Source organism: Cavia porcellus, unplaced genomic scaffold (assembly GCF_034190915.1).
Source record: "Cavia porcellus strain 051 isolate PalLab524CR breed Dunkin Hartley unplaced genomic scaffold, mCavPor4.1 scaffold_21, whole genome shotgun sequence".
NCBI classification, from domain to species: Eukaryota; Metazoa; Chordata; class Mammalia; order Rodentia; family Caviidae; genus Cavia; species Cavia porcellus.
In genome coordinates, this window is record NW_026947504.1 from 60,968,266 (window position 1) to 60,980,696 (window position 12,431).

General features: G+C 37.2%; 1 protein-coding gene across 4 annotated transcripts in view; it reads left to right on the forward strand.

Moving 5' to 3' along the window:
* Cog3 (component of oligomeric golgi complex 3) overlaps nucleotides 1-12,431 on the forward strand; it is a 64,301-nt gene that overhangs the window by 20,377 nt on the left and 31,493 nt on the right. For 3 of the 4 annotated variants that reach the window (XM_063232756.1, XM_063232754.1, XM_063232757.1), the window contains 5 exons: nucleotides 631-711; nucleotides 4,185-4,228; nucleotides 5,581-5,707; nucleotides 10,210-10,301; nucleotides 11,598-11,737. In XM_063232756.1, the coding sequence (XP_063088826.1) occupies nucleotides 631-711; nucleotides 4,185-4,228; nucleotides 5,581-5,707; nucleotides 10,210-10,301; nucleotides 11,598-11,737 (484 nt within the window). The remainder of the gene's footprint in view (nucleotides 1-630; nucleotides 712-4,184; nucleotides 4,229-5,580; nucleotides 5,708-10,209; nucleotides 10,302-11,597; nucleotides 11,738-12,431) is intronic. The other variant, XM_063232755.1, reaches the window with a different exon arrangement.

The following is a 12,431-nucleotide window of genomic DNA, read 5'->3' on the forward strand; positions in this document are numbered from 1 at the left end:
TTGGGCATATTTCTAAGAAAATAGAACCAAAATGTTTATTTTATTCTTTAAGCTTACTTTCTAAAAAATATGGAATGCCTTCTTGGACTTCTGTTCAAAGCCAGTGATTTTTGGGTTGCATTTTTCTGTTCATGTTGCTGCTGGCTGATGTAACACCAGGCTATATACTTTACTATTTTCAGAATTTTCTGTAACTTTAGGAAACTAATATTTAATCAATAGAGTTATGTACTATGCTAGTACTTTACCACTGAGCTTCACAAAATCTCTGTGAGTGCATGTCATGGTAACTTATGGATCCACTCAGCCTCAGAGAGGGTAAGTAATCCTGCCATTGTCTTCTGCCTGGAAAGTGTCAGTGTAAGTCTGTATTTAGGTCTGTGTTCTGTCAAAGTTTTACATAATATAGGGTAAATTTTAACTATAATAATGGGAGAGAAATGATAGTTCCTCTTAATTATTTGTCATTTGTAGCAATAATACGTAATTTCTCTGAGTTTTTTCTTTCTAAGCTTTGGATTGATATGGAGGCCAAGTCATAGTCAGGTGAAATGGTCAGCATTACATTTTCTGAGTAATTTCCTGTTTGCTAATTATCTTTCTTCCATATCTTCCTCCATGTTCCTTTAGGACCCTTCATCTATACCTAATGTAGACAATTCCTTCACGCTATTTTATGTGAAGTTTCGAGCTGCTGCACCCAAAGTCAGAGTAAGTCTGTTGACATAAGTACGACATTGTTATGAAATTTATGCAGGTGTTCCCTTTTGAAGTACATTGCTTACTCCAGAGAAATGAATGTGAGTGAAAGAGAGATACCCTTTCGCATTCAGCAGGGTATTTTAGAGATGTGTCCTAGGTGCTCAAGTCCCTAGAGCAGGAAACATGCCACTTTCCTGTGATGCTCAGGGAAGGTTTCTAGTTAAAGATGGGTTTAAAAAGCCTAGATTTTTAGCGTACTTGGGAGGGAGGGCTGATATTTTATACAGAGAGAACAACATTATAGTGAAGGTTATAGTAACTTAAAAGAAATGCATTCTGGAAGAACTATGTAATTTACTTACCAAAATATTAGTGGGTGTGATGGGAAAGAACACAGGAAAGATGACAAAGACCATCTCACAAGGAAGAAGTAAAGACAGAGGGAGGAGAATGATTTGGTCACGCTGATCGTTTCATAAATGAAAGTTGCAGGTTATGGTGAAGGGAGGTTAGAGATATGCCTGGAATGCTTTGCAGTGACCCAGGTAAAAATGGGGACTGAATTAAGGCCTTGATAGTATGTTGCATGAGAGTAGAGTATGTGTCTTACTTACTGTATTTAGTAGTGTTTGGTATATAAGGAAATGTGCAGTGTTTTCATCTTGATTTGGTGATTTAAAATGGAGGCAGGGAAGGTGATATATTTTATAACATCTGACATACAAATAATTGGAATTGATATATGCATATTCTTTCTGTTCTTTGTGAAGTTACTAGAAAGAGTGATCTACATTTACAGACTTCTTTTTATTTTTTTGGTACTTTTTTTTTTTTGGTACCGAGGATTGAACTCATGGCCTCATGCTTGCCAGGCAGGCACTTACACTACTGAGCTAAATCCCCAGCCTGATTTATAGACTTCTTTTACTTCCTTGTTTTTGTCTTCAGTCAGGCACTTGGTTTTGCTTTGTTTCAGAAGTAGAAGAAACTTACGTTTATTTATAGAAAGTAACAGACAAATAGTGGATAATTGATGAGATGAGATTTAGATTGTGCCCAATTGATCATTTTTGCTTATTAGCCAAATGCCAGTGATAAGAATTCGATTAGAAAAGAAATGGTATAGGTAAGAGGCTTATTCTGATGGATAGTTATAAAGTGATTATTGTAATTACCAGTGGCTTTCCTGTGCACTGTAGGTAACCAGTTAGTCTATGCGATGGGGTCCTACCTACGTTAGCAATAGAAAACATAGAATGCTTACCTAGCAGTAACCTACTGGAACTATAAGGAGGAATAAAATGGCAAAACTAGACAGAGATTCACTAAAAATTGTGTCAGTGGTAAATGTCTTGTTTGTGGTTGGGAGACCTCAGTTTTAAATGTCAGTTCTTCCCAGTGAGATTTACACTGGCTGTACATTGGGATGTCCTCCAAGCAGAGTTCCCTTGGGATTTCCTTGTACAGGATTTTGAACTTTATTTGATAAATAAGTAAAACTATAGAAATTTTTGAAAAATACAGTGTTGTTGATTCAGTAATTCACTGACAGATTATTGAGATAGAACGTTCTGGAATTTAACATTTAAAGAAATGAATCAAATCAAAGGAGAAGGACTGGTGTTTTCTAGGATATTGGGAAAATTTGCTAAGTATTTGAAAAAAGAGTAAGAAAAGAGTATCATTTCACTTGATAATACTACCAAAGTACATTGTAAGTGAACTAATAAATACAAAATGATAAACAGATCCCCTAAAAAGCTCAAAATATTACTGGAAAAGAAATTAAGAATGTAAACATTAAATTTTTTGGTTGTAAATAGCAAAAACATGGCAAAATTGTAATCTTTTCAAAATAAAATATTTTTAAGAAAGAAAGTATTTTTGATATACTATAAATGCTTATACATCAATGCAAGATGAGCATTCAATATAAAATAACCATGTTCCTCACAGCACATGTGGAAAGTGCGTGCACGTTAAGGTTAGGCTGCTGGGAGAGGGGGCAGATGCTTGTAATCTTAGCCTCAGGCGGCTGGAGCAGGAGGGGCCTGAGTTTGAGGCCATCTTGGGCTGCAGAGCAAGTTCAGAACTGGGCAGACTACATGGTGAGATCTGTTATAAAAGAAACAAAGGGCAGGCATTATTTTGTCTTTTGGAAATACATAAATTATGGCTTATATCAGTTCTTATGTGGATTTGGTGAGATAGGAAATATTGTTTGTTTGTTTGTTTGGTTTTTTACACTTTTTTTTCCTCTTTTTTTCTTTTTATTGGTACTGGGGATCGAACTCACGGCCGCCTGCTTGCAAGGCAGGTGCTTATGCCACTGAGCTAAATCCCCAGCCATAGGAAATAAAATGGCAAAACTAGACAGAGATTCACTAAAAATAGGAAATATTGTTGATGTAAATGATTCCTTTCTAAACTTTTTTTTGATACTAGCTAAAAAGTCTACACAAATAATCTTTCTTTTGAGCCATTGTGTTGGTGCTGTCATAATACCAGCTTAAATAGTAGGAAGTAGGATCTTGAAGAAGGGCACCAGCTTGCCTGGGCTCAGGCAGCTATGATGGAGCAGAGAATCAGACACCCTAGTTTGCCTCTGGACTGTAAGCAGTGTGCTGTGATTCTTTAGAAACAATTTAGATATGTAATTTTAGAACAATGAACAATATGATAATATGTAGCATTTCATATAATGTTTTATTTTTTATTATCATTATTTTTGTTGTTTTTTGAGACAGGGTGTTACTGTGTAGTTGAGGCTGGCCTTGAAATCACGTGTAGCCCAGCTTGGCCTCATACAGTAATCCTCCTGCCTCAGCTTCCTGCGAGTGGGATTTTAGGTGTGCACAACTACGCGTAGCTCACATAATGTTTTAAATAAATTATAATAAGATTCTTTGAATGTTTATTAGGTACCATGGTAAGGCCTCCTGTATATTTTTATCTAATAATGGAAATTATTTAATAGGAAAACATTTTTGAAATATGTTAGTTTTTATTTATTTATTTATTTTTTTTGGCTAAGGTCTCTGTATATAGCCCAGGCTGGATGATTTGAACTTGCATCAGTCCTCCTGCCTTAACCTCCTAGTGCTGGTACTACAGGCAGGTGCTGCTATGCCCGGCTAAATAATGTTTTCAAAGGCAGATCATGAAGCTGGGCATGTAGTATAATTTTTGTTTTGTTGAAGAAGAAAAGTGTGGTAACTGTGGGTCCAGAAACCTGAAAATACATGTACTGAAGTCTTACGTGTAAATACTATGCATTCATGCTGGCCTTTAGCTCACTTCGTAGTTCCAGCTGATCTAGAATTCACAGTGATCCTCCTGTGTCCACCTCCCGAGTGCTGAGATTACAGGCCACCATGCCCTGCTTATATTTACAGTTTTTTAAGTGAGCATGTGATACTGTTACAATAAAAAGTCTAATGAATACATTCGGATTTTTAATGTGCTGTGCTTTTATTTTTCAGACTCTTATTGAACAAATAGAAGAGCGATCTGAAAAGATACCTGAGTGAGTATCCATTTCTTCGATTTCCAGTCTATCTTCTTCTCATAGTGCTGTTTTTCCAAATCTGGTTATTTCTCTGGTGTTTTCTGAGGAGTTGCCTCTAAGCTTGCTCTTTTTTTTCGTTTGTGGTAACAGGGATTGAACCAGAGAGTGCCACACTGTATCCTCTGCCCTTTTCTTTATTTTAGTTTGAGACACAGCTCACTAAATTGCCCAGGCTGACCTCAAATTTATGGTCTCACTGCTTCAGACTCCCGAGCATCTGAGATTCCAGGCATGCACCACCAGGTGTCCAAGCATGTTCTTGTAGCACACACTTTCTTTTCGGGAGCAGGGTCTCAGATTTGACTTAGCAAATTTACTTGCCAGAGTTTTTCCATAGCAGGATTTCCTTCTCACCTGGATAGACATGAGGTCTCTGTCTTAGAAAAGAAACCCTTCTATAAGAGGCAGAGCTTAGGTCATCACTTCACTATGGGTTTTGTTTATTATCGGGTTCTGTCCTAGATCCCCAATCTCCTAAACAAGTGTACGGTGGAGGTTAAATAAAAAGACAAACTGTATGATTTTTTTAGGTCTCCAGGAAGATCAAAACCTTTAATTAAGCTTGAGACTTAGAGGGTAAAGACAAAGGATTCTCTGGGTTAGTCCACTTATATTAGGACCAAGGACAAAGGGCGGAGAAACTGAGGAAAGTGCAGGCAATGAGCAGGACCGTGGGAGTCACTTCAAGGACGTCTCCAAGTAATGAATCAAGTCAGTTCAGTAGCACTGTCTTATCATGAAGACATGCTAGAAGTGAGACTGTAGGAGTAATCTTTGCAGCTGTAGTCTCTACTTTGTTATTTGGGGTTGGAGCCAGAGTGTCTGCAGCTGTGGCCTTATCTTGCCCTTTGAGGTATCTCTGGCCTCACACGCCACTACAGGCCTCAGCCAGGACCATTCATAGAGGTTCACTTACTACGAATCAGCTCCCGTCGCCAGGCAAGGGGCCTAGGCCTAGGACAGACTCACCGATAAACATAGACAGCCAATTAGTAAAATTTAAATCCTGCTCAGAGCCGCTTTGTAGTGGTCTCCAACAATTTATTACTTCTTATTTTTTGTGGTGCTGGGGAATGAACCCAGGGCCTTGTTCATGCAAGGCAAGACCTCTACCACTGAGCTACATCCCCCAGTCCCTGGGTTTTGTTTTATACCTGTTATTTCCAAGCTTTTAATCTGGGCAAATGAGAGGTAACTATTATGATTTTATACGTTTGACCACCTATTCTGGGACTAATGATCAAATTTATTGTACATAGCTGAAATCATAAGTTCTTACCTCCCTCTATTTTTATTTGCCTTGCTATTAGATACCAGCAACTGCTCAGTGATATCCACCAATGTTACCTTTTCCAACGGGAGCTCCTTTTGGGCCCTAGTATTGCCTGTACTGTCGCAGAGTTAACCAGCCAAAATAATAGAGACCATTGTGCCTTGGTAAGTTTTGTACCTATCTTGGTTTAGTCTTAAACCTTTTTCTAAGCTGTGCTGATGCCATACCTGATTTATCCTTCTCTGAAATTCTGTTTTTCCAAATTGGTTATGTCCTTGAGGTCTTTTTATTGTAGAACACAACTTCAGGGAGCAGGGTCTTAGACATGACTTACGGAATTATGTGATTCAGTTTCTGTATCAATGAACTAATTTTTTTTCTAGTTATGACAAATCTAATTTGTTAGTTTTGTTCAACTTTGCAAAGTATTTCTCACTTTATTTTTGAGATACAAAAATTCACATATTTAAATATTCTTTTTTTTTTATTTTTTTATTTTATTTTATTTTTTTTTTATTTAAGGAGAAAAAAGAAAAAAAAACAGTGAAGGGGTACAAGTTATACAGATTTACAGAAGAAAAAAATGTGCAGTAGGAGGTCACTAGTTAATGGATTACATATTGCCATCTTAGAAATAATTGTTCAAGTCACAAAATTTAAGCTTGTAGAGTGGACATTCCAACAATGATACTGCAAACAGTTCTGTTCACTGATCCAATAAAACTCTGTGATATCATTTTCTATCTCATACATTTAAATATACATGCAGTTATATAGTTTAGAGCACTTTCTTTTCCTCTCTTTTGTACTGTGACTATTACACATTTTGGGTTTCATTGCTCCCACAGTTCTTATTGCTTTTTTGGAAGAGAGTAAAACTAAATGTGACATAACAGAACCGAATCGGTCAAGTCTAAAGGGTGGATATAATAGATAACATAAAAACATAATACAAGGTGATCAACAATGGTTACCATAATGCCTCCCGCTATTTCTAATAGAATTGCCTATATCATTAGTTGTAATACAATTGAACAAAACAGTATAGAATAAAACCGACAAAACCAAAACATTGGAGATATTGTAGGTCTTCAAAAGTAGATAAATGTCAACGAGAATGGGCGTTATAATGAATCTCATTATCTTCTCAGCTGATGCCTAAACTTTCGAACCTGATACTATCCAGCAAAACAGAATAGAGGAACCTGAGTCAAAAACAAGATGGTGAGAGTAATACAGGGCTTCAAATCGAGATAATAGAAAGTCATAGTGTGTTACTATATTATATCCTGCTATTTTTTCCCTTTAATTAAACGGATAAAAATAAAAAAGTAAATAATGGAGTGGAGATTGAGAAAAAAAAGAGGGCATAACAGCGAAACAGGGCAAATCAAAACTTAACCATTTAAGCAGAATAGTGTTTCACCACCAGATATTTCCGACCCAAAAGTAGTTACCATATTGACTCTTTCCTTGAAGTCCTTGAGTACAACTTCGTATACTGTAGCATTAAGTATATCAAAACAATGTAAAACCATTTAACAGAATGACAGCATTATAGAGTATTTGGAATCGACTAACAGAAAATGAACAATGGTTTCTGTATAGTCTCCTTGTCTTTACAAGGTTTTTGCTTATACTATCGTACATAATAAAATCCAATAAGATACAACCTGTTTAGACCATTGGAGACAGAAGAACAAAAGCTAGATGAGACTTCAAAACAAGATGGTACTAAATCAGTATTACCTATTAAGATGTCATTTTCTCCAAAATAGCTGTTCCTATCATCCAATCGTCTCTGTCTCATTTCTGTTGAGCTCTGTTTCTGTCAGTAGCTGTCAGTTTGTCTTCTTCATTTTGTTCTCTGCTCCATTCGTTGTAGCCTCCCCGCCACTATTTCTGGGTTCTTTGTATTTTTCTTTTTTTAGAATATCCTGCAATACTTTCTGTAGGGTTGAATTGGTGGTTGCAAATTCCCCCAGTTCCTCTTTATCCTGGAAGCACCTCGTTTTTCCATCAATTTCCAGGGACAGTTGTGCAGGATATCTCAATCTTGGCTGGAGATTATTATCTTTCAAAGCTTGAATTATTTCCCCCCACGCTCTTCGTGATTTGATGGTTTGTGAAGAGAAATCTGCTGTAATTCTGATGGGTGTTCCCTTGTAAGTAGTCTGTTTCTTGTCTCTGACAGCTTTTAATATTCTGTTCTTGTATTGAATTTCTGGAATTTTTATTATTATATGCCTGGGTGTTTCTCTGTTAGGGTTGTAGGTAGCTGGGGTCCTGTATGCCTCATACATCTGAGTATCTTTACCTTTTGCTAAATTAGGAAAATTCTCCTGGATTATTTCTGTGAGTAGCTTTTGTAGTTCACTTGTTTGTGTCCCTACTTCTTCTTTTATGTTCTTAATCCTTAAGTTATGGCTCCTCTTATCATCTTCTTGTCTTTGTATTATTGCTGTTTGTTTCTTTGTCATTTTTAAGAAGTTTTTCATTTCATTCTCCCATATTACAAGTCTGCCCTCCAGTTCAGATAGTCTGTCCTTAGTTTCTTTCAAGCTGTTATGCCAGTCTTCGATAGACTTCTTAATTTCTTGATAGTCCCTTTGAACCTGCTTCACATACTCAATGTTTTCTCTGTTTTCTCCATCAAGCAATTCTCCCCTCTTTTTCTGTTCTTCCATTCCACCATCTGTTTTTTCCTGGGTGGTGCTTAGCATTTCTCTAACTATTCTGCATACTTCTAGCTTCAGGTCGTTGATAACTTCATTCCTGAATTGGTCTATGAGGCTCTCTAGGTGGCGCTTAATGTATATTGGTGCGGTGTCCATTATTGCCTGTTTCTCAGGATTGGGGGCCGAGGAGCCTTTTTTGTTGCTTCCCTTCCCCATATTTTCTCTTCCTTATAAAATGCAAGCTTACAAAGGAAGCCCGGCTTCCCTGCCTGTCAGCCACAGCCTGGTCAAATTGCGCTGGCTAGTTGTTCCCGCCCACCGCTGCGCACCAGGGAGTCGCGGAGGAGGCAGCCTACGCGGGAGTCGGTCGCTCCTCCGGGCCACCGTCAGGCTCTGGGATCTGGGTTAGGCCAGCCTAGGGAGTCCGCCAGCAGCGTCACTCAGGCCAGGGACTTTTCACCAATCCCGTCCGAGAGGGGAATGTGTGGCTGGAGTTGCCACGGCGCCCTGCTCCTACAGGACTGCCCGAGCCCAGAAAAACCTCCGCTGGAGTCAAACTGTGGTAGGGGATCAGTTTTCTCGCTCACCTTGCCACCAGTCAGTTTTCGTGTACGCCTTCTTGTCCGTCCTGTTTTCGACTCCGTTCGCAGACTCCCGTTCCCGAGCTTCTGCGCGTCTCTCCTTGCCGAGCCGCTTGTGGAGGCAGCCAGCCGCCGGGCGGCGGGATACCCAAATCGCGGTTTCCAATGGCGCGTAGTCGAGCCTCCACACCGAGCCTTTTCTGTTCCTATTTTAGCGCCAGGACTATATTTTAAGTTGGTTTCTCTCAGCCCAGTTCGTTCCTGAGTCAGCAGAGCATATCTCTACTGGTTCGTGACTCCTTAGTCCGCATCATTCCTGGCCTGTGAGCCGAGTCTTCCAGAGAGCCTTCGGTAGTTGCTGTTGTCTGTCCGCCATGTTCTCCTCCGGCGGCATATTTAAATATTCTTAAAAGTTGAAATTTCAAAGTTAGTGAGTTTCTGTTGACAATGTAATTTTAGCTTAATTTTTGGTACAGAAGTATTTTTTGTTTAGCGTTGGGTTTTTTTTTGTTAGTTTTTGTTTTTGTGTTTTGGTCTTTTTGAGACAAGGTCTTGCTATGCAGTTCGGGCTGGTCTTCAACTCAGGGTAGCCCAGGCTGGTCTTGAACTCGCAGCTGTCCTCCTGCTTCAGCCTCCTCAGTGCTGAGACTATAGGCATGTGCCAGCATGCTGGCTGTTTAGTGAGGTTTTAATTCAAGCCATAGGAAAAAATATGAGGAGTCTTGTTTTAATACACATTTTCTACTAGAACAGTAATTTGTGATCATTATTAAAAATTTAGAAAACAGTTTCACTAGGGTGAGAAGCTGAAAAAGTAAGTAAGATCCAAAGTGTACAGTTTGTGAAATGGGAAGAAACTGTTCAAAAGGAAAGAGAAACTGGGATGGGGGAAAGGAGAAAAGGAAGGGAAAAGGAAAAGATATATATATATATATATATATATTCTCAATTCACTGAAAAGAAAGGTTTGTGCTTGTATTATTCAATCAATTTTTCATGCCTGTATCTTACAATCTGAGCAACTACTTTGTAAGTTCTTTTTTTTTTTTGGTACTGGGAATCAAACTCAGGACCTCGAGCTTGCCAGACAGGTGCTGTGCCACTGAGCTACATCCCTAGCTCTTGAGCAACTACTTTGAACATAACAATATGCAATGTATTAAGAATTGTTACTCTCCTACTTGAAATTTTGTATCTTTAAAAAAAATTAGAAAAGCGTTAATGTTAATAAAATAAAAGTTATCTATAATTTCAGTAAGCATTAAGCCGTGGGAAACGAAGCATTTTCTATTCTTTGATAAGCTGTTTTATGAATACATGCACGTAATTTCTTTGCAAATAAAGTGTAGGCTTTGTTTTATAAGTATTGTAAATGTTTAACTATAGGTGTGTGTGTGTTTACCACAGGTTCGCAGTGGCTGTGCCTTCATGGTCCACGTGTGCCAGGATGAGCACCAACTTTACAACGAATTTTTTACAAAGCCGACACCAAAATTAGAGTAAGTGGCACGTGGAACCTAAATTTTATTGATAAGATGTAATTTGCTTATGACCATTATGGTGCAGTATGTTATATGCATATTCTGTAGCCAACTACTTTGTTTTAATTTTTCTGCATATGTGAACAAAATGTTATGGGGTAGGATATTAAAGTAGGTATAAGTATAAAGGTCAAAATGCTTTCATGTTGTTTGTGGTATAATGGAGCTATTTTGATATGATAGTGTATAGTAATTATGTTGTAAGTATGTATATGTATGTATATGTATGTATTTAGTAACTCTATATAGAGAATGGTGTCTTGATATCTATAGCTCCAAGTACAATATTTATTTATTTATTTTTTTGTGGTACCGGGTATCAAACTCACAGCCATTCTCTTGCAAGGCAGGCATTTATGCCACTGAGCTAAATACCTAGCCCCTAATGTTACTGTTTAGTTCAAAAATTTTTATGATTTTCACTAAGGAAAGATGGTTAAAAATATGGACACTATTGAATAACCTTTTTTTTTTTCTTGAAGTGTCTTTCAGATGCACTGTTAGTCACTTTTGGCTTCTTCCTATTGGCTATTTTGACTCTTAAAAGATTCTTCTAAATGAGAAAGAGCTAAATATATTATGGTTTTGGTGGGGATGATTACTTTTGATGACTACTCTGTATAGAAGAGTACCATTGGCAATATGAAGAATATAGACAACCTGATTTTCTTTTCTTTTCTTTTTTGTCTTTTTCGAGACAGGGTCTCTCTGTGCAGTTCAGGCTGGCCTTGAGCTCACTTTGTAGCCCAGGCTGGTCTTGAACTTGCAGTGATCCTCCTGCCTCAGCCTCCCAAGTGCTGGGATTGCAAATTTGTTTTTTCTAAGTGTTTAAAGTTTCTCACAACAGTTGGTAAATGTTCAGAGTACTTTCAGTTTTATTTTGAACCTGTTTTTCCTGGGAGAAAAAAATACCAGTTGATTCACAGTGAAGCAGAATATAAAAAGTAGTTAAAAGATAATTTTGTTTTTTAAAGGACATGTACAGAATTATTGCTGAAATACAGAAAGTTGCAGTAGGTTGACTTTTGGTTGGTGGCAGCTAATTTGGATTGATTGCTGCAAATTACTTACAGATTCTGAGCTTTTAAACCAGAACCAGTTTACAGAATTAGTTTTCGCCTTTCACTTCTCATTTTATAATATTTCCAGATACTTACTATTTTTATTGGTTAGAAAAAATCAATGAAGCTTTTAAAGTATTGGAGAATTCTGACACTATCTCTACCATAACCATATTTTATTCTCCCATTTTAGTGAGCTTTTGGAGAAACTGTGTATGTCATTGTATGATGTCTTCAGGCCATTGATCATTCATGTCATTCACTTAGAAACTCTATCTGAACTTTGTGGAATTCTTAAAAATGAAGTCCTTGAAGATCATGTACAGAACAATGGTAAGCACATAGAAATGATCATTTAAAAGGTCTCTTAAATGATACCTGTGACTCAGTGAATTTGAAAAAAAAAAGATACTAATACACTGTTGCACCAAAATATTTAATACTTTTTAATTTTAAAAAGCATTTTAAGTAAAAATTTAATATTTTTGTAGCTTGGGTTAATGTCTTTTTCCTTTTTGAATAAAGGAGCAACTTAGTTTTTGACTAATGGTTCAAATTACTTAAAAAAGAATTTTAAAGTCTGGGCAAAATTAGTAATAAAATAGGTAGTTTTTATTTTTGCATCCAGAATCCAGAGTTAGTTTTGGGTTAAGCATTTCTAGTGGAATGTTATTAAAATGCATAAAATAACTGAATATATTACATACTTTTGATTAAAAATCAGGAATTATTTTAGCATTCTTAATAGTAATGGTAGGTCATTTTTAAAATTACAAATAAAACTAGTTCTCTGGAATAGCTGTGCTTTGCTTGTCTGATCAGTTCTTCACTATTAGGTTCAGTTATAGAAAACATGATTTTCCCAATGATATACTTAGGTCCTTTTAAAAAAATACAAGGGCCAGGGATATAGCTGAGTGGCACAGTGCCTGCCTGGAAAGTGCAAGGTCTTGAGTTCAATTCCTGCTATCAGAAAAATAAAATAGAAAAATACAAGTTGGGTGCGTTCAAGGTAGCATCAGCTTCC